At 35.6% G+C, this 26,420-nt stretch overlaps 1 protein-coding gene and 1 non-coding gene across 2 annotated transcripts in view; one reads left to right on the plus strand and one right to left on the minus strand.

The window, feature by feature from the left end:
- Window positions 1–1,565: 1,565 nt before the first annotated feature.
- Window positions 1,566–26,420, minus strand: part of PCLO (piccolo presynaptic cytomatrix protein) — a 529,144-nt gene continuing 504,289 nt past the window's right edge. The window contains exons 23-25 of the mRNA XM_007944901.1: window positions 4,382–4,516; window positions 3,795–3,940; window positions 1,566–1,706 (exon numbers count right to left, since the gene is read on the minus strand). Coding sequence (XP_007943092.1) covers window positions 1,566–1,706; window positions 3,795–3,940; window positions 4,382–4,516 — 422 coding nt within the window. The remainder of the gene's footprint in view (window positions 1,707–3,794; window positions 3,941–4,381; window positions 4,517–26,420) is intronic.
- On the plus strand, window positions 3,049–3,155 carry LOC122150368. The gene has a single exon (XR_006163629.1). It is a non-coding gene; the product is annotated as a U6 spliceosomal RNA (small nuclear RNA).

Consider the following 26,420-nt stretch of genomic DNA (forward strand, 5'->3'; position numbering starts at 1 on the left):
TTTCATCCTTCATAGATAACATGGCCTGATCATCCCAACATCCCATTAGGAACACTGAGGATACATGGTTACACTTATTCTATAGATAAGAAAACTAGGGAAAAGTGCAAGTAAGTGACACGTGCAAGGTGACATAGTCAGTCAGTGGCAGAGCCAAGACCAGGAACCAGGCTTTTAACTCTAGCTGAATATATTTCCCATAACTCCATGGTACTTCCTTTATTAAGGTTGTTGGTTGATGGAGAAGATTATAGTTTTGTTTGAACAATTTGGACTTTGCTAATTTTAGTATGTGTTACAAAGTAGCTCAAAGTATATTTTTACCTTAAAATAAAGCTGGATTTTCACATACTGATGACCTTTGTCACTGATATTGTTACTACACAGCACTGGAGAGAACTTGAGCCTAGGTGTCAGGGTTTTTATTACAATCACTTAATGCACTGAGGAAAATAAAAGACATTACAAAGAGCAGGAACTGACACCAATTTAATTGTTCAATATCACAAGATTAATATTATTATCATTTTTTTTTTTTTTTCCAGAGGAAGAATTTCCGCTCTCCGTCAATACATCACTCAAGAGAAAGAGAATGTATGGGATCATACATTCGTTTGCGATTCCTTTAAGAAGAAAAAGTTATCATGCTTGCTTGAACGTATCAATTTAATCTAGGTCCTTTGGTATGTAGACTGAAAATGCCTTGGCTTAAGGGTAAATTATGGAGAATTTTATATTTTCAACCAAGTTTCCAATAATTTGTGGGCAACATTCTTCCTTGCTAGCTAGTCATCAAGGTGTAGAAAAATGGTGGCTTTATTTCTAGAATAAATGTGATTTCATTTCTACCTAATCACTTTACAATTATTTCAAATTATACTGAAACAAATGTGCTTTTACCACATGGACTCCAAAATTGATGTTTTATACTCTTGTAACATTTAGACACAAGAGAAAACCTGTACAATATAGTCTATAAGTCATAATTGCTACTTTTCCTCTTCCTTTTTTTTTTTTTTAATCTAGGAACATAACCATCTCACTTCCAGTCCCAGACACATATCATAGGTGTAGCCTATGCATGAGTCTCTAAACAGTGAATTGAGAGTATAAGACGAAGAAGAAAGATTTTCAGATTTTTGAAATCTGAGACTTTTTATGTCAGTTCTTTCCTTTCAACCAAGGTTCTTTTGCATAAAGGATTACTTATGTGCAGCATGGAAAACCATTTTGATTTTGAGCCTATGCCTTTAGCCATAGCTCAACTCTGCGTGATGAGTTTGATTTACAGATTCATCATTTCTCTCAGTTTCTCTCGAAAGCCATGAAAAATAAGGCCTTAGACTTTCTTTTATTTTTTTCCCCTCAACACATGAACTTTGTCCTTTGAGTCTTATTCTGTGCTCCACAACAATAAGTTTACAAGGCTGTATGTTTATGTTTTTCTTCTTGTACCCCTTCTCCTTTTTGCCTCTGGAAACATAGCTTAATACAATAGTATCCAACTATGATCTTGATTTGAAGCTATTTAGAGCAGTTTCTATGCCCTGAGTAGACACACTTCTTCAGTGGGTTTGAGTTGGACTGACCAAAAGTTTGTGCCAGTTGACTATTCTTTTCCTTAGATCCACTTTGTCAAGCCAGATACAGGCTTCACCAATCAAAGTTTTCTTCATAAACTTTCCTCCATTGGAGAAAAGTAAAATCTAGAAAAAAAATATCCACAATTATGTAGATGCATATATTTTTCAATCTTAAGAACATTTGATTCTCAAAGAAACAGCACAGATAAAAGGGGATAGTGGTGGAAGGAAATAGCAGGCACCCATGTAAGAAACCTAATAATCAAGATGCTGTCAAAGATTTGCATATTAGAAATTAATTGACATTAACATTTCTTATTGTTCCCCAAAGGAAAAGACACATCCTGAAAGATATGAGAATTCTAAATAAGAAACATATAATAACTAATTCTGACTAGGTTTATCCTTAAACTGATGAACACAAAATAACTTTGTTAGGGACATGGAAGGAAGGTTGGGCAATCTACTTCCGTAGTGATACTGCCTTGGAAACCCAAGGAGGGGTCGTTATGAGTCTGGTCCAACTCGATGGCACATAACAACAACAACAGCAACAAGTTTATAAAATACTGAATTACAAGTTATCTGAGAACGGAGTAGGTAATTTAGAGTGCGCACAGCAAACTGAAAATAGCATTAATTTTATTTTGCATATAATCTAGTGGTTTTACACATTTATATTTTTTTTTGTTTTTGGTTACAGTTTTTGTTCTTCAATCCTATGGAGAATTTGTATTAATTAAATTCCTTAGCATTTTATTTCCAGAATATTTTTTGAAGAAATGGGCTTAAAGAAAGATAGAGGATATTAGATGAAATTAACCATTACATTTACACTAGAGAGATATAGATATATGCACATACATACATATATCAATATATTAATAACAGTATATACATAACGAAATACATGAATATATATAACTGTTATATATTCCTGTGTCTATGTATCTATGTCTATATTTATATTTCTGTCTATATAGATATCCCGATGTAGTACATTGATATCTCAATGTAGTGCTGCCACAAACCTTCAATTTGTTAAAAAATGCAATATAACTATGTTTCTGTATATCAGCACAGGAGCAGTGACATATACGTATATAACTTATTGTACAAGGCAGATGAGATTAATGGTATTGTTAACCAGAATATTATGTATTTTAGGTATGATGAATTACACTGAATCATATGTAAAGTCATTGAGTTAACATTGAAAGATGTGGGGCTTTGTGATGGATGGAGAGAAATAGAGAAAGGAGCTTTAAGAAGAAAAAAACTCTTGAGCAAAGGCTTGGGGGCTCACACTGACTTGAAAAGATTCTGGTGTGACTGAAGTATAAAAGATGTGATTAAATTGATGAAATTGGAACTCACCTTGGAAGACTCTGAATGAGCCAAGATAATGGTTAATGATTGAATGGTTTTAATGTGACCTAACCAGTGTTTTTAAAAGATAACTCTGGTGCTTGCTTCAGCAGCACATATACTAAAATTGGAATGATATAAAGAAGATTATCATGGCCCCTGGGCAAGGATGACATGCAAATTTGTGAAGTGTTCCATATTATTATTAAGGCAACAGGGACGAGGACACTTTAGAGTGTGGAGATTGCAGTAAATGTCACAAAGCAGAATGTGTGTGGATTGTTGTATGGAAAACCAAGTTCTGTAAACTTTCATCCAAATCACAATTAAAAAAAAAATGAAGGCTCCCTTCTACTTGTCAAATATAAAACAAATTGGGGGTCACTAAAAGATCAAAACACCCCAAGAGGAGTGGTAAAGGAGAGAAAGACTTTGTTGTTGTTGTTGTTGTTAAAGATAACTCTGACAGCAGTGTGTTGAAATGAATTAAAGGGACAAGAGATGGGTGACATGTAGACTGAGTATAGTGCTGAAATGGTTTGTGCAACAAAGATACAAAGATGGAGGCCTAAAGAGGAACAGTGGCAGGGAATATGGAAATGAGAGAAATTTATATAAAATAAACTGAACAGACAGACTAGAGAAGACTTGGCAACCAATTGAATGAGGTAGATAGGGTATTTAATTCTAAGAGGCCCCTGGGAATATATATTTCAGGATTAATTGACTTGTCAAATGTCACACAGTATATGATTAGTATATAAATATTGAATAACTGAATGGAAAATAAATGCATACAATATGAGTGAAATGTTTAAGATAGTTAGTGTATAATACAGTTACCTGAAGAGAATGTCCAGCAGGACTTAGACTGAATCTAAAAGTTTCATTGAACGATGGCTCTCGATCATGTCTACACACTCGTGTTTTTTTCTTGATCACCTTTTTTTGGGTAGAGATGTTCAACACATATATTTTCACATACAAATCTGAAAATAAGAATTCATCCTGTTAATTGTCGAGCAAACATAACATTTTCTGTTGAAAGAATTATAATTGTATATTGAGAGTCTCTTCCTACATTTTAAACAAAGCCAACCAATTATATAAAATTTATTTCAGACAATTTAAAAGCTATAAAAAGGTACTCCAATTTTCTTAGTGATTTAAACTCATTTTCATGTAGTATAATAACTACATCTTCTAAATCTGTGTGTTAAAAAAATAGCTAAAAAGTGGAAAAAGTAAGATTTAGCTACTAGTCCTATATATAAAAAATATGAAAACTCTATTTGGCTTTTATTTATTTATTTATTTTTTGCTGCTATACTTGATATATAGTCAAAATTTTAGTTAGCATTTTTCAGGATATTTAGGTATAACCCTAGTGAATTCTTTGATATATTGAACATTATAATAAAATTAAATACCTGGTAAGTGATCAGGAGATTTAAATTTATACGTGATATTTCTGCACTGGAGGATTTCAACTATTAGCTGTTCACCATCTGTCTTCATTTCCTTCTTCAACGCAATCTTTATTTCACCCATTACCTGAGTTTTAACTGGAAGATTTAAATAAAAATAGTTCAAGATTACATAATGTTAAATATATAATGGTTAAAGATTATAAACATTTATCAAATGTTTATTGCTTTTGTTCATTCATATTTTGAATTTTATCAAATGCTAACACATGTATACATAGGTAAAACAAACATCAACGAAGCCGTAAGGGAGTGAATTTTCTCTTGGAAAGACTGATAAAAATACAGATACATCTCATTATGCTAAGTATAGTGATAGGCTAGTAACATGGAAGGTATGGAAGAAATATAAGTGGATAAATGTTGTTCAACTGTGGTTTTTTAAGTGAAAGAGGGGCTATACACACAGGAAGAAAGACATAGATAAAAAAATACAATTTTAAAAAAAGTTGTAGGTGATATTAAGTAACAAATCCTCTGTAACACAAGAAGCTATTTACCAACTATTGCCCGTTACCAGAATTGCACAAGAGCACTTGCTAGACAACTAAATGCCATTGTAGATTATTTTATTCCCTTTCTGTTTCCTTTATCTAAGAAACAGGCAACTAGCATATATAGCAAAACATTTGAAAAGGCAAAGTATGATGTGTTATGTGAACTCAATTCAATGCATTGTTTCTCCCAGTATTTCTCTTGCATCTTTAACATCACTGAAGAAGCTATTCATGCCAGGCAAGCATTATTTTTCCTAAATCACACATTTGTTATCAATTCATACATCTATCTACTTATTCATTCAATAACAAATATTTTATTTCTCACTCCACTCTTGGTTAAGCACTCTGCTAGGAAGAATGGATACATTAATAAGTCAAAACAGGCATAGTTACTGGTTTCTTAATTATTGGGCATCTCACATATTTTCTTGAAATTTTGAGTGGACATTCTGTTTCCATAAACATTTTAAATAAATATAAACAAACTCATTTAAACTAATCTGTCCTATTTTCCTATTTAAAGGCCTTCACAGAAAAATAATCTCACAAGTAAAAATGAGAAAATGAAGACAGACCTCAGTTTCCCTTTTTAATATCAAGAGAAATGAGCAAAAAACAAATCAAAATAAAAGTAAAATCTAGGAAAACGTTAACCAGTAGCAGTAACACAAGCGACTGTTTATTAAACTGATCCCAGGAAGCCCGTAAACTGGTGTCTAGGAATGAAAAGGCAGATTTTGGCGAGGTACAATTTAGCAATATTCCTAACTGCAGAATTTATCTCAGAATCTATCAGCGAAAGAGGGATGAGTAAGAAAAGCTCTGAGATTTCTCATTAAATCTCCTCATCAGAGAAATATATGAACAAAAAGTAGCCAGCCGTGAGAAAAAGTCAAACTAAACTCTTGATAATGGTAGTCTCGACTTAGTGTTACAAAGGTTTGAAGCTCTCAGTAGAATCTGGAGAAATAGTCAAAGCTTCCCATATTCCAAGCTTCAAGATGGAGTAGAAAAAAATATTGAAAGCTGAATATTCAATCTTTATATAGGAATAAGACATACCTTGGCTTGGTAGAGGAACACTGGCCCAGAGTATCGAATTAAATCTTAAAAAAGGGAGCAAAGCCCAGTCAAGCAGGGCCACATGCAGCAATAATGGAGTTCTATCCCTTTCCTTCAGGAGCTCTGGTAGCATAGTGCCTAAGGCACTTGACTGCTAACCAGAAGTCTGGCGGTTCAAACCCACCAGCCACTCCTCGGAAGGAAGGTTGGGCAATCTACTTCCTGTAGTGATATCACCTCGGAAACCCAAGGAGGGGTCGCTATGAGTCGGGTGCAACTCCATGGCACATAACAACAACAACATCCCTTTCCTTCAGAAGCTCGGGTGACATAGTGCCTAAGGCGTTTAACTGCTAGCCAGAAGGCTGGCAATTCAAACCCACCAGCCACTCCTCAGAAGGAAGATTGGGCAATCTACTTTTGTGGTGATACCCTCTCGGAAACCCAAGGAGCGGTCACTATATCAGATCCTATTCCATGGCAGTGAGTTTGGTTCAGTTTTTGGTATCCCTTTCCTTCATTGCCACAAAAAAAATGGATAGAATTGCTCCATCTCTCACATGGTGTCTGGGATGGAGGAAAAAACAAGGTTCCCACGTAAGAAGGAGGAAGTCAAGGAAATTCACTTACACTACTCATAGACAATAGAAGTTGTGGGCAGAACTGATTACAGTAATAAGTAAGTTTAAATTAAATGGCATGTCAAATTTCTCTGGAGCACTTCCCCTTTATAGGTTATATTTCTCTTTTATAGGCCTGAAACCCCAACCAACACTCTCTGTTTAAAATTTGTTATTGCTGTTGTTTTTTTCTCACTTTCTCACTTGGGAAGAGAAATGGAATGAAAAACTCGCTAATTAAAGTTCTTAAGTCATCACATTGCCTGTATCTTTCTTGGAAGGTTCAATTCACATGCTTCACAGGGTGATACTTGTGAAGTTCTTGAGAAGTTTCTCTGTTCAAAGAAGACTTGCTCTTCACTGCTTTTATTAAAGGAAGAAAGGTATATGTTAATTGAAGTGGGCTCAAAGGAATTAATTAATTGAGACAGTCATCACCATCAATCATAAACTCAGAATGCCTTTGTCCTTTGAAGCCAATTCCTGGATGCATATAAAACCCTCTGTGTCCACTGTCTCTGAAACGTGACGTAGAAACTTAAGATCTGCTCCGGTCTTTGAACAACAACAGAAAAGATATTACACAGAGTACTTGTGAAAATGTTTTGTTATTTGGTTTCATATAAATAAATGGGCAGTAGAATGAAGTTTTGACCAATCACCATGTTTCCTGAAGTCCTGAAACAAGTTTCTTTTATTTTACTGAAAGAATAAGGATTAAACTTGACACTAGAGAAGGTATTTGCTCTAGATTGCATCACATACCAACAACTCAAGAACTGTAGAAAAAGAGAAGAGGGAGTAAGGGAAGACAGGGATCAGAGGGGACAAAACTTAAAACTGAGATTTCAAAATAATAGATGAAAAAACACCCATAAGAATTACAGAGCTAAAGAAACCAATAATACCATTTTAAAGCTGTTGGTGAATTAGAAGCATCATGGATGAAAATTATATAAGATAGAATTTAATATTATTGACATAGTGGAAAGAAAGATTTGAGATGATATATGTTGTTGTTACGGGCCGTTGAGTCAGACCCGACTCAAAGTGATCCTTCCTTGGGTTTCTGAGACTGTATCACTATGGAAGTAGATTGCCCAATCTTCCTTCCAAGGAGTGGCTGATGGGTTTGAACCGCCAGCCTTCTGGTTAGCAGTCAAGTGCCTTAGGCACTATGCTACCAGAGCTCCTTGAGATAATATATAGAGAAGAAAAAAGTTTAAAGTAATTAAAGGGAGAACACTGATAGATACTTACAAAAGAAATACAATCCAACATAAATGGCTTCTCTGAAAAGTGAAAGAGTGAAAAATAACATTTATTTAAAAATAAAAAAAACATTATTCCTTTGAGATAGTAGAAGAATGAATCCATGAATCTAAAGAGCATTCTATATTTTAAGAAATATTGATAGGGTGATACAGTAATATATATTATTTAAGCTACTAACCTTCAAAGATATAGAAAACATTCTTTAAGGATCATAAATTCCCTGTAATAGTACAAGAATCAGGCTGACCCCAGACAGCAGCATTCAATGTCAAAAGTCAAAGGGACAATATCTACAAATATCTGAGGGGAAATTGCCTGATCATATTAAGTTATCATCTGTGTAAAAAAGAAACAGATAGCCATTCTAAAATCTTTAAGAAACTGTGGCAGGGGATATAACAATGAAAGGAAAGAGAAAGAGAATAGGGAGAAAGGTAGGAAGAAAAAGCATGTGTATCATATCTACACGTGGACGTTTATGCAAATACTTATATACAGATTCTTTCTATATAACTATGTTTTATTTTTCAGAGAAGTATATTTTAAGAAGGCACCACAATGAATAGAACACTTACACTCATTTCTCACAACAAAATTTGAGGTTGGTAAAATTGCTACTTTGCAGATGAGAAAACTGTAGTTTGGGAGTCTTAACTTGCCAAGTTCTTCTTCTTCATCTCTTTGTTTTTGGCCTTAACAAACAGAAATTTATTTTCCCACTGCTTAGGATGCTAGGAGTCTGAATGCAGGGTGCCAGCTCTAGGAGAAGGCTTTCTCTCTGTGTCAGCTCTGGGGGACTGTCCTCGCCTCTTCAGTTTCTGGTTCTTTTTTTAACTGGCCAAATTCTTAAGCAGCCCATGCAGACAGTGAATTGGGATCTTCTGATTTTAAGTTCATGGCTCTATTCAGTGATGAATAGAGAGGGCAGTCATTGGATCCCTTTAGCCTCTCTTGTATTCACTATTAAATGGAAGAACAGGAAGGTTCTTCCCGCCATGTGATTCTGTAACGCAGTCTGTGCCTAGATGAGAAAACACCACAGAGCAAAAGCCAGTCTGTGTATGTGCTCACTGATTAAATTGTTCCCACACAGAAGGTGTACCAGCCAGAGAAATGGGAACTGGATCAAACAACAGGTGCTATCGGAGCACCTCTCTTTTCTTATTAGTAAGATTGTTTAAACGTTGACTCATTAAGGGGATTATTCACTTCAGAATATTTTTATCATAAGTGTCAGAATAAAAGGATTTTTGAGGGATAAAATCTGTTATTTTAGTTAAGCCACACACAAGGCACAGCAAGCAGCTCTGTAAGTTGCAGCAGCAATGGAAGATCTCTCCTAGAAGCTACTGTCTGCACATACACTTTGGGTTACTTACACAGGGTGTTAACAACAAAAACTACTATAAAAATTTCTTAAAATATTCATAATTCTATAATGTCCTTTATGAAATTTAGGATTTCTGGTAGCACAGTGCCTAAGACACTTGACTGCTAATCAGAAGGCTGGCAGTTCAAATCCACCAGCCACTCCTGGGAAAGAAAGTTGAGCAATTTACTTCTGTAGTGATACGGCCTTGGAAACCCAAGGAAGGGTCGCTGTGAGTCGGGTTCGACTCGATGGCACATAACAACAACAACAACAACCTATGAAATTTATTTAATCATTCAAACTAACTCAAAATAAGTTGTTATTGAGAAAATATTTCTTCTTTATCGCATTATTGATGGCTTCAACGGTACTGGATACAGTGCAAATTGAGTTTACTCACTCTCACAATCCTAAGAATTATTTTGCTTTTGTCAGTACAACAATGTTTTAGGCAAAACACTCTCAGGAGACAACTTCTAATTAACTGGAAGTGAATAAAACTTGCTACCTCAGAAAAGAAGGATAGACTGATATTTTGTAAAGGAAAAATCTTTGTTAGGAAAAAGAGTAAATGCACTTTTAAAATCTCTCATCAGCACTTACATGTGTTTGCGTTGCCAATTTCCACCAATATTCCATCCCAGCACTGCAGGCTGCTTGCGCTAGCTGATGAAGGCTGAAGCGGTGTTAGAGAAGATGCTTATTTAGCCCTGACAGTCTATCACTTCATAATTCATTACCTAGCACCAATCACTCATTCCAAATCTAAGAAAAGTCTAATGTGGTGAAATTAAGACGGATTTTAAAAACAGGAATTCTGGCTTCTAGCTCTGTGAGATATGAAGCCAATTGTTAAATCTCTCTGGTTTGTCTTTCCTCATATATAAAATGAAAATATTTAATAAGATAATTTCTAACAACTATTTAAGATCGACAAATCTATAAAATGTTTGTACATTTTTTGATATTACTTCAACATAGTTAGCCCTGGACCTCTACTAGTTAAATATGTTTTATCTAAATAATTTTGTCTGTCAGACTGATTACTGTTTCCAAACTCAGTCATCATTGAATGTCTTACCAATATCCTTATACCTGTCAATAGCCAAAGTAGTGATGCATTATTTCCTAGTGCATTATTTTATTTTCCTTCCTTTCAATTACTTCTATCAGTTTCAGGTCTGAATGACAAGTGTGTTTTTGTTTTTTTTTAAAATACCAGGAATAACAAAGGTAAACTGTCTAGCAATAGCTGAAATGGTGATTTTTCAACAAATATTTATTCCTTTTTACTTCTCAACATTTTTGATGCAACAGAAGATTAGTTCGAGAATTGACAGTTTACACCTAGTGAGTTTTCTATACCCTTTTTATCAGTTGCTCAATTTATACAGGTTAATCAAACAAACAAAACAAGAAAAACTTACTTCACATGTTTATATAAATTATTACTTCTTAACTAGGAATTTCTAATAAAAAAAAAAAAAAAGGTCGTTTTCCATTTTACCGAGCCAGTGCAAATAAACCACAGAGAGAGGAAGTAAACACACTATAATTTGTTCTAGTCACCAGTCTTTCTCTATAATTTCCAACCAGGTGTATTAAACCTACCCTTCAGTCCACAATAATTCTACCTTCCATGTTGAAGTTGTATCTCTTTCTTCCAAAAGTTAAAAATATCTTTATTTATACCAACCTCAATTCTTGTTGTGAGAAAATGAGTGTGTTCTATTCATTGTGATACCTTCTTAAAATATACTTCTTTTATTCTAAAAAATCCATATTTTTAAAGCTACTACATTTTTTAACAAGTTTGGTAACCTTATTTGCATTGACTTTCATCTCCTGGTCTATTGTATTTTCTAGAGGGTATATGAAAGCCACCGCTGTTCTAAAGTGAATTCTCAGAAACCGTTTCTCTGGACAAAGATTGTTACCTGTGCAGAACAGGTAGGAAATGTATAGGACTAGAAGGAGTGTGAAATATTTTTCATTTTGAAGGTTTATCCTAGTTACCTGATGTTTGAAAAGGGGAAGCAGAATGCAGCCACTTTATTGCATCCTATAGTAATTTGCATTCCATTGCAAGTGCCCTCACTATGAGGTCTCATGGGGTCAGCTTTCTGTAAATCAACCTGCTTATACAACAAAAGTGAGTATGTGAGTAGTTCCATTATCTGGCTCCTCCTCTACCTCTAACAGATGATTGTAAATGCTTGGGACCAACACTCTTTACTGACAAGTGTCCATGGATAAAGAAAGAGAATTCCTAAGGCAGGATTTGTAAAATGCTTTGTAGTCAGGTATGAATAATTTCTGTACAGAGCAAATTACTGCATTTTATTTTTAAGAAAATGGAATAATTAATCTTCTTTCCAAATACATTTCAAAGAATAATTTCCTACTCCGTTGTACAATTATACTAATCTGTAACCAAATGAATAGAGTATCATTTTATTGATGATGGATACTAATTAAATACTTTGAAAATACTATGAAAAACATCTGTTGTATTATCTTATTTTTACTCAATACAATATGAAATAAATAGAGTAGGTATTACTACTTTCACTGTACAGAAAAGAGACTGTAAATTTTAGGTCGAACAAATTGCCAAAACTAGATTAGATATTTCTAGCAACATAAGCCTAAGTTATTGCCACAAGGTGGTAATCTGTTACCTGATAGTGCTTATGTGCTAAATTCACATGTGTGCATATGTTTGGGGGATTTGGGAAGAAATCAGTATGTATGTGGGGAGAAGTCAGTATACTGTACGTGCTGGGGATGAGGCTTAGAACTTGGGGTGGTTGTCTTGTAGGACAAGTACAATTAAGATAGGAAATAAATATTTATCCATTTCTTTGCCAACACATCAATTTATGAGAAGTATACTTCTTGATTTATTACGTAGACTTACAATTTACTTGGATGTAATGACAATGTATTTGATTTAATGAGTGACTATTGTGTTCTAGGCTATAATACACTCATTATAGTGAACAGACTGTACCTTATTTTTCCTTGTTTCTGCCCATAGAAAACCAGCTAGAATATACTGTTTGATAAATTAAATTGTATATTCTCTAATCTTTATAAAAGGAGCCCTGGTGGCTCAATAGCTAAGTATTTTAATGAAAACATAACAAAATACACCCTTGCTCAGCGCCCCTCTCCCAGCCCTAACTGGTAACTGAAAAGTCAGCAGTTTGAAACCACCAACCACTCTGTGAGAAAAGACCTGGTCTGCTCCCACAAAAACTACAGCCTAGAAAATCATATGGGGTAATTCTACTCTGCCCTATAGGGTTGCTATGAATCAGAATTGACTCAATGATATACAACAACAATCTTTACAACAAACCTACAAGGCAGGTACCATTTCTAACTAGACCTGAAGAAAGTGATTTATTGGATTTGACCCCAAAGCCCATTCTAGTCCCACTAAATAAGCTGAGGCCATTGATGACATACATTTTAGATTTATTTCCAAACTTATGATTCCAGCCAAAGTAAACAATATTATGTCAGTCTATTAGTTTCCTTCTGTTTACATGTATATCAAAGCTTCCGTATTTCTGTATTATAGGAGTCTTCGGAATCCAAATGGTCTTGATTGTTAACCAAAAGGCTAAAGCTTCCAGTCTACTCATAGGTATGATGGAAGAAAGGCCTTCTATCTTTAGAAAAATCAGTTGTTGGAAACCCTTTGGAGCACAGGTATACTCTGACACACATGGGGTACCCATGAGGTCAGAGTTGAATCGATGACAACTGGTTTTTATATTCAAAGCTAATAAAATGATACCCTAGTAGATCATTTAAGTCTCAGGGCTGGGAGAGGGGCGCTGAGCAAGGGTGTATTTTGTTATGTTTTCATTAAAAAAATGTATTTGCAAGGGAGAAGAGTTCTGTACGTTTTCATTACACCCTTTATTTGGAATAACCCAGATTTGAGGAGATATTTTACATAGTAAGGCAGGCTTTCTGGCCTAATAAGATTTAAGAGTTCTGTGAAAGTAGGCCAAGCCTGCACATTCTCTCTGTATTGGCTATATAAAGAAATCCTTTCTTTCTGAGAGAAAGCCAGAAAGAACATAATGTTCAGAGAAAAAAATAGAATTTTTTCTGATTGGTTCCTTTTAATATTTTTAAGCATTTTCTGTCTTTTTGGTCCATGCTTCTGGTTATTCATTTTATTGTGACTGAAGACAACCTGACCTCTTTCTAAAAATTTTTAATTGAAAGTTTCCCATTATCTTGTACAGAACAGGACAAAACAAAAAAGGGACTTTCATTATTAGAGGAGAAAAATGGCAGTCTAAAATGATTTGGAGTTTTGGAAAAACTCCCTAAAGACTCAGGAAAACAAACCCCAGAAAGAGTAGGAGGTTAGTGAGGTCCTTTTCCAGAGAAGAATCAAGCCTCAGAAGACAGAGCAGTTTCCTGAATTCCTACAGCCTTGACTAACCACCACCACCACCCATTTTCATGGAATCGATTCTGACTCATAGTGACACTCATTGGGTTTCCAAGGCTGTCAATCTGTGTAGAAGTAGACTGCCTCATCTTTCTCCTACAGGGTGGCTGATGGGTTTGACATGCTAACTTTCTGCTTAGCGGCCAAATGCCTTACCCACCATGCCATCAGAACTCCTTAAGGCCTTAACTACACAGACGTCCTATATAAAGTTATACTGACCATTGATTTAAAAGCAGGCAGATTACCTACCCAGGAGGAGGGGTGGGTCTACATGTACTCTCTGGATACAGATAACATCAACATGTAACAAATTTAGAAAATAAGACCAGGTAAGAGTGTAACATTAGGAAAACAAAGAGATCTTGTGAGTAAAAATTGGGCAATCTACTTCCGTAGAGATAGCACCTTGGAAACCCAAAGAGGGGTTGCTATGAGTTGAATTGACTCAACAGCAGTGAGTTTGGTTTGGTTTTTAAAGGAGTGAAGCTACTGATAACTGAGCTACTGGTAACTGAAGAACAACTTCCAGCTTCTCACAGGAGTGAATGGCTACCAGGCAGCCAGGTAGTTGTTGAATGAACCTGTGAACACCAGCAGAATGAGGGTAAATGGATTGTCAAGCCAAAGGCTTAAAATGGCCCATTAGATTATTTACTTCTATATCAATTCCTTCTGTTTCTAGATTAACTTTACCACTTTATCATCACAATAATTTTGATGCTTCTCTTGGTTTTAACTGATTCTTCAATTTTTCATAGCCTTTACATGCAACACAGAAATATTTCAGTGTTCCATTCTAGAAACCCTTTGCTCAGTCCTATTTGGGAGCTCCAGTAAGCGTAGTGCCTAAGGTACTTGACTGCTAATCAGAAGGCTGGTGGTTCCAACCCACTAGCCAATCCTCGGAAGGAAGGTTGGGCAATCTACTTCCGTAGTGATGCTGCCTCGGAAACCCAAGGAGGGGTGGATATGAGTCGGGTCCAACTCGACGGCACATAACAACAACAACATTTTTCCCAGCTATGTCACTTTGTCTCTCTCTTCCTTAACTGCTCTACTGAAGTCTGTCAGAGAGCAACCTATAATTCCATATCAACTATTTATTCTTAGTCTTCATATTGAAATTTTGATTTTGTTTATGTGTCTATTGCATTAATTTTTATGTAGTCAAAGTTATTATTCTTTTACATTATGGCTTTGGTTTTAAGTTTTCATTTTAAAAGTTTTTTCTTAGCCCGCCATCAAGAAGGAAGATGTCCTCTTCTGTTTCCTTCTGAAAGTTGTTACTTTTCATTTTAGATGCTTAAACTATCTGCAATTATTTATTTATCGTTTTTTACAAGTGTGAAGTAGGAATTGTTTTTCCCCATGTATGTAATGAACTTTCCTGAAATTATTTGTTGATCTGTCATGCAATGTCTGTTAGAAATACACATGAAGATATTTTCTGGGGCAACTATTCTGTTCCATTGGTCTGCTAGTCTTTGTTAATACCACAATATTGTATACAATATAAATTTATACTAAATCTTGATTATTAAGAGTAACTCTACTTTACCATTCATTTCCAAAATATTCTTGCCTCTTCTATACACATTTTAAGGTTATTTGAACATTTCATACAAAAAAACCTTCTTGGTAGGTGAACTTTTATGCTATTCATATATTAATTTGGAAACAATTATAATCTTTAGGATATTAATCTTTCTTACATACATGATATGTCTGTTTATTTAGGTCTTCTGTTATGAACTTCTACAATATTTTGGGATTTTCTCATAAATCATGAGTATTTTGTTTGGTTTATTTCCTGGAATCTTATACTTTCTGTTATTAGTGTAAAAAGTTGTTTGTTTATTAATTAATTTTTTCCTAACATGTTTCTGAAGTGGTCATTACAGGTGACATAGAAAGACTATTCTTTCTGCCTTGAGTTTTTGGTCTATTTTGTCTGACTTTGATATCATTTCACCAGCCTTACTTTGGCTACTAATATGTCTCTTTCCCTTCTTGTATTTCAAACTTTCTGTGAGATTCTTTAAGCATATTTTCTGTAAGAAGGATGTAACTGTTGTTGTTGTGTGCTGTCAAATTGATTCACAGCTCAAAGCATCTGTGGTGACAAAATGGTTAAGTATTGGAGTATTGTACTGCTAACCAAAAGGTCCGAGGTGCAGAGCTGCTAAAGGCTGTGCAGGATAAAAGACTAGCAATCTGCTCCTGTGAAGATTATAGCCTAGAAACCTCTATGAGGCAGTTTTACTCTGTCCCTACAGATTGCTATGAGTCGATGAGGATGTAGCTGCCAAAAAAAAAGAAAAGAAATAATTAAATACACCACCATTGACAGATTCCGACTCATAGCGACCCCTCTTTGGGTTTCCCAGGCAGTATCACTATGGAAGTAGTTTGCCCAAACTTCCGATGAGTCGCTGCTGGATAGATATGTTTAATCTACTTTGGCTAAATTTCTCAATATGAATTAGTGCATTTGGATACAATTTTATTTTTCTGCTTAATTTCTTTTTTTTTTTTTACGGTATTTTTTTCTCCTTTTTTCATTCTGCATCCTTAAAGCTATTGGCCTAGAGTCTATAGGACTAAGTAGAACTGCCCTATAGGGTTTTCAAGGCTGTAATCTTTACAGAAGGAGCCCCAGGAGTGGAGTGTTTAAGTGCTCACCTGCTAACCAAAAAGTCTATACCTCAAACCCACCAGTGGCTCCTCAGCAGAAAGATATGGCAGTCTACTTACATAATAATTACTCACTGCCCTCGAGTTGGATCCTACTCACAGCAACCTTTCCTTGGGTTTCTGAGGCGGTATCACTACGGAAGTAGATTGTCCAACCTTCCTTTGGAGGGTGGCTGGTGGATTTGAAACTCTGGCCTTCTGGTTAGCAGTCAAATGCCTTAGACACTACACCACCAGCATTGGAAACCCTATGAAGGCAGTTCTAGTCTGTCTTATATGGGCACTACAAGTCGGAATCTATTCGATAGAAACAGGTTGGGTTGGGTTTTAATCTTTACTGAAGCACACTGTCATATACTTCTGGGCAGCCACTGATGGGTTTGAGCTGCAGACTTTGTGGTTAGCAGCAAATGCTTAACCACTGTACTACTAGGGTCATTACTTCATCTTTGAGAAATGCTTTTAGCTATAAGTAACAGAAATCTGGCTTAGAATAGATTAAAGAGATACAGATTTATTTTATTTTTATTTTTTTACTGGTAATCTCCAATTTAAAACAGGGTTCCATTTTGGCAAATAAGTTATAAATTGGTTCTGCTGTAAGTCAAATATCCCACTTTTTCTTTTAATTTTCATTATTATTGACTTTTCTTATTAGTATCTGTCTTGGTTCTCTAGTGGTGCTATAACAGAAATACTACAAATGGGTGGCTTTAAGAAATAGGATTTCATTATCTTACAGGTTAGGAGGCTAGAGACCCAAATTCAGAGTGCTGGCTCTAGGGGCTGGGTGAAGGCCCTTGACCATAGGCTTCTGCTCTGCTTCTCATTCTAGGTCCACTGGAGCTGGAGGGTCTTTTAACTCAGGCAGCTGCTGACTGCTGAGACTGATGAGTGCAAGGCTGCCAGATAAAATGGCACAACTCCAAGATTTGCAGGAAACATGGCAGACCACTAGTTCAAGTCCAGGAACAATCCCAAGATTGGCAGGCAATGCGGCAGGCCACTGGTCCAGGAACTGGAGATGAGGACTTGGCCAAATGCATGTCCAAATGTGCCAAAAGGCTAGAGGTCTTCCTCAAATTTTCTCCATATATATGTATACTGGAAGCAGGTCACATCCCAAAGGCAGCTCCCTTTCCACTGATTAGTTTCTCACAGCAGATTCTACTGTGGAGATGATTACAATATCACAGGGAATACCTATATCCAACTGCCAAGCCACTCAAAACCATAGCCTAGCCAAGGTGATATACAACCTTAACTACCCCAGTATCATTATAAATCTAATCTTCATCGTCGGGGCTTAGCATGAGAATGCCAACACCAGCAAATTACATGCCACAACATTGTATGTTATACATATTACAATGATAATATGTACAAAACAAAACAAAAAAGGGTTATCATAAGAGCAGTTTGTCCTAACGTGAATACGTGGTAAGTTAGGGACTACATGTATTTCCTTCTTTATTTCTACTCTGTCATTCTTAGCATTTGTTTGTATCCTTTTTTTTTTTTTTTTCACTTCATGGTGGCAAGATCCAGGTATCATTTCTGTTCCAGACAAAATAAAATGAGTTAGGGACAAAATGGTCTTACTTTACTGGGTTCTTGCAGAGATTAAATGAGCTAATATAATGCTCAGCACATTTTAAGTTCTTAATAGGTGTCAGTTATTAAGATTTCTTGAGTTGGAATGGATGCAACAATGCTTAATAAAAACAATGACATAATGAAAATTATTCCTTCACATTCCAATTCTAGTAAATGCAAGTCTTTCTGTCTCAGGTAATATACTGCTCCTCTGGAAGGATGCCAAACTGATAACTCCAGAGGGTACTCTTTACAAATAGGTCTCTGTGAGCAGTGCCTCCTGGAATTGTGCTGTGTACATCCAACTTGTCTACACTGTCCTTGGGTCTCCTAGTAAATAAGAGATTCAAGATTATCACTGATCTTGATAAATGCAAAACACAATTGCTATTAAAACTGAAATTATTAAGTAGAGAATTTAGTAAAAGTACCAAAAATAGAATGCTTATTCTTTGGCCTAATTGCTATTGTTCTCCACTATCTTCAGCCAAAACAAGATCAGGAGCTGACTGTGGAACAGACCATCAACTGCTCATATGCAAGTTCAAGTTGAAGTTGAAGATAATTAAAACAAGTCCACAAGAGCCAAAATATGACCTTGATTATATCCTTCCTGAATTTAGAGACCATTTAAAGAACAGATTTCATGCACTAAACACCAATGATCAAAAACCAGAGGAATTATGGGATGACATTAAGCACAACATCCACGAAGAAAGGAAAAGGTCATTAAAAAGACAGGAAAAAAGAATAAACCAAAATGGATGTCAGAAGACACTCTGAAACTTGCTTTTGAACAGAGAGTAACTAAAGTAAAGGGAAGAAATGACAAGATAAAAGAGCTAAACAGAAGATTTCAAAGAGTAGCTCAAAAAGAAAAAGTCAATTATTATAATGAAATGTTCAAAGACATGGAGTTAGAAAGCCAAAAGGGAAGAACATTCAGTATTTCTCAAGCTGAAAGAACTGAAGAGGAAATTTAAGCCTTGAGTTGCAATATTGAAAGATTCTATGGGCAATATATTGAATGATGTAGGAAACATCAAAAGCAGATGGAAAGAATACAAAGAGTCACTGTGCCAAAAACAATTGGTTGATGTTCATCCATTTCAGGAGGTGGCATATCATCAAGGACCAATGGTGTTAAAGAAGGAAGTCAAAGCTGCACTGAGGGAAGTGGTGAAAATTAAAGCTCCAGGATTGACGGAATACCCATTGAGATGTTTCAACAAATGGGTGCCCCACTGAAGGCACTCACTTGGCTATGCCAGGAGATTTGGAAGAAAACTACCTGGCCAGTTGACTGGAAAAGATCCATATTTGTAGCCATTCCAAAGAAAGGTGAACCTATAGAATGTGGAAATTATCAAACAATGTCATTAATATCACATGCAAGGAAAATCTTACTGAAGATAATTCAAAACAGTTTCAGTAGTATATTGACAGAGAACTTCCAGAAATGCAAGCTGGATTCAGAAGAGGACGTGGAATGCGGGATATCATTGCTGATGTCAGATGAATCTTAGCTGAAAGCAAAGAATACCAGAAAGATGTTTACTTGTGTTTTATTGACTATGCAAAAGCAATTTATTGTGTAGATCATAACAGATTGTGGATAACATTGAAAAGAATGGGAATTCCAGAACACTTAATTGTGCTCATGAGGAACTTGTACATAGATCAGGAGGTTGTTGTTTAAACAGAACAAGGTTTAAAATCAAGAAGGGAGTGTGTTAGGGTTGTATCTTTTCACCATACTTATTCAATCTGTATGCTGAACAGAGAATCCAAGAAACTGGACTATATGAAGAAGAACATGGCATCAAGATTGGAGGAAGACTCACTAACAACCTACATGTACGCAGACGACACAACTTGGCTTGTTGAAAGTGAGGATGACTTGAAACACTTACAGATGAAGATTGAAGACTACAGTCTGCAGTATGGATTACACCTCAATATAAAGAAAACAAATATCCTCACAATAATCAGCATCATGATAAATGGAGAAAAGATTGAAGTTGTCAAAGACCTCATATTACTTGGTTCTATAATCAGCACCAATGGAAGCAGCAGTCAAGATATCAGACATCGTATAGCATTGGGCAAATCTGCTGCAATGGACCTCTTTCAAGTGCTGAAGAGTAAAGATGTTTCCTTGGAGACTAAGGTGCAATCAACAAAAGCCATGGTATTTTCAATCACCTCATATGCATGTGAAAGATGGACAATGAAGAAGGAAGACCGAAAAGTCAATGCTTTTGAGTTGTGGTGTTGGTGAAGAATGCTGAAAGTACCCTGGACTGCTAAAAAGAACTAACAAACCTTTCCTGAAAGAAGTGTAACCAGAGTGCTCCTTGGAAGCAAGAATGGCAAAACTTTGTCTGACCTACTCGGTCATGCTATAAGAAGGGACCATTCCCTGGAGAAGGATATCATTTTGGCAAAGTGGAGGGACAGCAAAAATGGGGAAGGCCCTCAAAGAGATGGATTGACACAGTGGCTGCAATGATAAGCTCAAGTACAGCAAGGATCGTGGGGCTGGCACAAGACTGGGCAGTGTTTCGTTCTGCTGTATATGGGGTTGCTATGAGTCAGAGATGACTCAATGACACCTAACAACGTATCAACTCTACTACCTTTGAAAACTTGCTACAAAATTTCAGAGTCTTAGGCATGACCCCGTACCAATGTTACTATTTAATTAAAAATAGGTATCATGTCTGGCAACACAGTGCCTAAGGCATTGACTGCTAACCACAAGGTTGGTGGTACGAACCCAGCAGCTACTCTGTGGAAAGAAGATGGAGCACTCTACCTCCATAAAGATTTTCCACCTTAGAAACCCAATGGGGATCACTGTGAGTTGGAATCAACTCGATGGCAGTGGGTTTTTGTAATTTCACCAAGGGTGCAAACACCAAAATAACAGTGTCTCTTATTTTCTCTGTACCGAGTTTATGTAGTGATACTGTGAATAAGTTGTTATGGATAATATTGTTACTCTTTTAAGCCCATGTATGTCAGGTATTTTCCTCAAATGACAGACATAAGTGTGGGAGGGTCTTAATAGTATGGTTTTAAAATTCCTGGCTTTATTAATACAAAAATGCTTGAAATTATTATCCTTGAAATTAGAAAATTAGATTTTCTTTAGTTTCATTGTTAAAGAAGCTTGAAATGATAGGAAATGGATGAGTCATACTATTTGAATTGGTTGTAGTATTTTGAGACCATACTAGTTGGTATCGGGAGCTCTGGTAGCATAGTGGCTAAGTCACTTGCCTGCTAACCAGACGGCTGGCGGTTCAAACCCACCAGCCACTCCTCGGAAGGAAGGTTGGGCAATCCTACTTCCGTAGTGATACTGCCTCGGAAACCCAAGGAGGGGTCGCTATGAGTCGGGGCCGACTTGACGGCACATAACAACAACAACAACAAGTTGGTATCACAAATTGGAATATAATCCTTTAAAATTGACTCAAATTGAAGTATTTTATCAACAGTGGCTTGAAATTTTGAGTTTTCTTAGAAAAAGAGTGGATTATTTTTAAATAATCAAAACATTTGTAATTATTCATTAAAAGAGATAATAAGAAATACTTTTGAAGAGAAATATAGGCAAAGGCTTGATAAGTTTTTTTTAACTGAAATTACCCAAATTAATATACAAAAGTTCTCTTTCTCAGATAAGATGAAAATCATACTCCTGAATATTTTAAAATTAATTTAATTAGACATCTTTGTTATATTCTGATTTATGATTTTGTTGTAAAAGAGGATCTACTATTTCCATTACTGTATGTAATTATATTCCCTCCTTTTTTGAAAATCTATATTCTCTATATGACTGCTTAGTTATAATATGCAAATGACTAGTAATTTACATTATTCATATATTTATTTATTTATTTTTCAACATAGGGTCTGGCTATATCAGTTTCAGAGGATTGATCCTGCAGTTCATCCAAGACTATAAACCTATTGTTGCAATATATGCTTAGCAAGTAGTTGAAAATGCTGAATTTCTGGAAATAGTCCTCATGTCACATTTGGCAATGACACAATAAATGAATTATCTATCAGTTTCTGATGAACTCTGGATTTTTTCATATTAACATAAAATACTATAAAAGCAAAAACTAATTTTAGAAATTTATCCCAGCCCACTGTTATTTTTTTATACACAAAGCAGAACTTTTAAAGTTTTCTTATAAGAAGTTATTATGCTAATTATCATTTAGTTATTTACCCATTTTAGAAACCGTACTGTTTACATTTCCCCTTTCCCTTCATGTTTAGTAGAGGATTTTCTAGCATCTGCACAAGGATCTTCTTTTGTTTCTGTTTTCACAATAGCCTTGACTGCCCTGTTTAGATTTACAGTATCCTAAGGGCCAATTAGCAAAGACTTCAATGATACAAAGTAGGAAGTCCTCCCATGCATCTCTCTAAGCTTCATTTGTTGATCTCTGGACCATTTCAGCTCACAGTGTGTCAGAGTAGATAGAACTTAAACATCGCAAAGTGGTTGGTGTAATGATGGAGGGTCTGAATGAAGAAACAGAAGACTCCTCACATAGTCAGGTAGGATAGGCCCCATGGATAGCTTTTTGAAAGAGGTAAACTGAGAAGTGGGCCTCAAAGCATACATAGATGTTTTCCATGTTAAAACAGTTTGGAAACGATGAACACTTTAAGCAAAGAGAACAACTTGAGTAAATGTAGGTGGAGGGAAAACTGGACAGCCTGTATGGTTAAATACAAGCAAGTTTAATATAACCAGAATGTAAAGTGGGTAAAAGAACCTGTCAGATAAAATGCAGTAGAAAGCAGGTCCTGTTGTGCCAAAATCTAGCTGTAGATATGGGGTTGATGGGGTCCATTGAAATGTTTTATGGTAAAGACTGTCAAAGTCAAGACTACAGAGTGGCTATATAAAAGATAGGCACCCTGGTGGCACAATGGTTCAGCACTCGCTGTGAACCAATATTTGGAGGTTTGAACCCATCAGAGACTCTATGGGAAAAAAGATCTGACAATCTGCTCCCATAAAGATCTGGGAAACCCTGTGGGGGCAGTTCTACTTTGTTTTACAGGGTTGTTACCACTAGGAATCGACTCGACAGCACACAACAACGCATAAAAGATTGATGGAAAGAGATGACACTGTAGGTTAAGAGAACAATTTGGAGAGTAGGCAGTTTTTTGAAGAAGATAAGATGAAAACCTGAACTTGGGCAGTGGTACTTGGGATGAAAGTTGTTGTTGTTATGTTGTTATGTTATTATGTCGAGTCGGCCAGTGAAAGAGGGAAAAGATTTAAGAAAGGTTTAAGAGGTAAAATCTGCAAGGATTTTGCAATTGTCCCACTGTGGAAATGAAGGACTGATTGAAAGAATGGTGCAACTGAACCTGAGATATAAAATATAGGAGGGAGAGTTTATAGGTTTGCCATCCTCTAGCAAAAAGAATGAAAAGTAAAATTTGATTTTGATTTTCCCCCAATAAATTTGCATGTTGAAAGTTTTAAATTTTCTTAAACTTTTATTTTGGAGTCAGTAAGTATTTCTAGGAATAGATTAAGATTGTATTTCTGGAAATCACATAAAATTGTGCATTGCCATGCTAACATGTTGGCCTCTAAAAATTGAATTACAGGTAATGTCTTGGCAAAAACAGAAAGCAGTCATTCAAGTAATAAAGATGTAACTTTTAAAAACAAATTATTAAATACTACCATCATTCCATCCCATTTTATTCTTTTAATTTATAAAACAATTGTTTTCAAGAACACTTTAGTGGACCATTTTATTTAAAATATATCTAAACATTTTATTAAGGAAAATATTTGTCCACAAGAGAATAGACACTTCAAAGTAGTTATATTAAAGAGTCTAAAACATAAAATAAATTCCAGGAAAATTCAATCTGAGACACTTATCCATGTTTCTAAAGTCACAAGAAGAATACATTCTGAAAATAGATCCTATCCCACAGGTCTAAAATGTCCATAAACCAATGAGCAACAGCTCATATTAATTTTATTCAGACAACCTTACTACTAACTATAAAAAAGTAAACTGTAAATTGGCTGAGAAATCTCACTGTAGTTTTTAAATCAAACTGAATTGCACAACTCGACCCAAATTTTGACCCAGCCAATTCGTCATTAACTGAAGGGAAATGAACTCAAACTACCAGACTATCAGAAGTAACAAACATAAACAAAAGCTATCTTTCTTGAAAATAGGTTGTTCAGAACTGGATCCTGTTCTCTTGACTCTTGAAGTTAACTGAAATCATCTCAATCTATCCTTTCCACTGATGAAACTAGTTGGAAAGAAAGAGATCATGCCTCTGCTTAACTCAAAAGAAAATCACTGAACATGAAATGGATTCAGACACTTGAATACTAAAGGACTACTTAATGAGTTAAACCTTTTAACCCATAAACCCATATCTCTGGATTAGTGAAACATTAGTGAATGGAAAGTAATGTAAAAAAGAAACAATAAACAAAACAAAAACACCAAACCAAATAAGAACTCAGATAACTATCTTACTTTAAGTAAGATGAAGTATTTTTAATCAATTCCATTTCTATTGGTCTATTAAAGAAACTCCTTAGTGTTCCAGGAAAGCTTTCAAAAATGTCCATACCAATATTTAAGACTCATCAAATAGAATTGTAAATTAAAAAGTACTTATTATCAAACCAGCTTTCAATATCTTATGGTAGCACTCTGAATTTTTGATGTCACTGTATAATACCATAAAAAAGAAAAAAAAGCCATGGAATTGATTATCTATTATGCCTCATGGCAACCCAATGTGTGTAGGGTAGAACTGCTCCACAGGGTTTTCAAGGCTCTGACCTTTTGAAAGCAGGTCTCCAGGCCTGTCTTTCCAGGAGCCTTTGGGGGTTTCAAGCCATCAATCTTTCAGTTAGTAGTCAAACGTTTAACCACTTAAGCCACCAGGGCATCTGTGTAATACCATAGAAAACAAAAATAAAAGAGCAAAAAAAAAAAGCCCACTGTTGATGAGTTGATTCTGACTCATAGTGAACCCTATTGGGTTTCTACACATCTTTATGGAAGTAGATTGCCTAGATTGCCTCATCTTCCTTCTATGGAGCAGCTGGTGGGTGTGAACCACTGACCTGGTTAGCAGCCAAACACCATACTCACTATGCCAACAGAGCTCCTCGTATAATTCTACAGATATATAACATATAAAATATTGAAAAATTTCCCCACTGTCTTCAGGACTAAAAGTTTTTATCAAAAATAAAATAAAATAAAATTCCTCATCTGAAGGTATTTGACTGCTAACTAGAAGGCTGGTGGTTCAAACCCACCAGCCACTCTTCAGAAGGAAGGTTGGGCAATCTACTTCTGTAGTTATACCACCTCGGAAACCCAAGGAGGGGTCGCTATGGGTTGGATCCGAATCAACGGCAGTGAGTTTGGTTTTGTTTGAACTTAGTAGCCAGTGATTTTCCTCCTTCACCCAGAGAGCTCAGCATACACAATTCAGTGAATGGAAGGGCCTGATTCATCAAGGTTTCCACATTTAGAAGAAGAGATCAAGGTCACCAGATATAGACAAAGTTAAGATAGCAAAATTTAGGGGGTTTAACTAATTCAAACTCCATTTTACTCTTTTAATTCATCTTTAAAATGTTCTCTTAAGTGCATAACAGATGGCTTCTGAAAGCACAACTAATTTCTTTCTTTCTTTAAAATTCTGTGGAAGCATAACTTTGTATTTCATCATTTTTCCACAGTTCTCATTAATTTGTTCTTTTACATTACTCTGTTTACACTTTTTCCAAGGTTTTTCCCTTCAAATCATACTCCTGTTTATTTTTCATTTACATAGTGACCATAATTCCTTCATTTCATCTCATATACATATATAGAGAGAGCTCTGGTAGTACAGTACCTAAGCCATCTACTGTTAACGAGACGGTTGGTGGTGTAGTGGGTAAGGTATTTGGCTGCTAACCAGAAGGCTAGCAGTTCAAACTCACCAGCCCCTCTGCGGGAGGAAGATGAGGTAATTTACTTCCATAAAGTTTTATAGCCTCAAAAACTCAGTGGGGGTTTCTATGAGTTAGAATAAACTCAAATGCAGTGTGTTTGTTTTGTTTTATATGTGTGTGTGTGTGTGCGTGCATATATGTATATATATGCATATGTATACATATATACATACATATATATGTATACATATACATATATTTTTATATCTACATGCATATATGGTAGCTCTGGTGGCATAGTGCCTAAGGCATATGACTGCTAACCAGAAGGCTGGCAGTTCAAACCCACCAGCCACTCCTTGGAAGGAAGATTGGGCAATCTACTTTCAT

This window comes from Orycteropus afer, unplaced genomic scaffold (genome assembly GCF_000298275.1).
Source record: "Orycteropus afer afer isolate SDZICR_OR568_19922 unplaced genomic scaffold, OryAfe1.0 scaffold00007, whole genome shotgun sequence".
NCBI classification, from domain to species: domain Eukaryota; kingdom Metazoa; phylum Chordata; class Mammalia; order Tubulidentata; family Orycteropodidae; genus Orycteropus; species Orycteropus afer.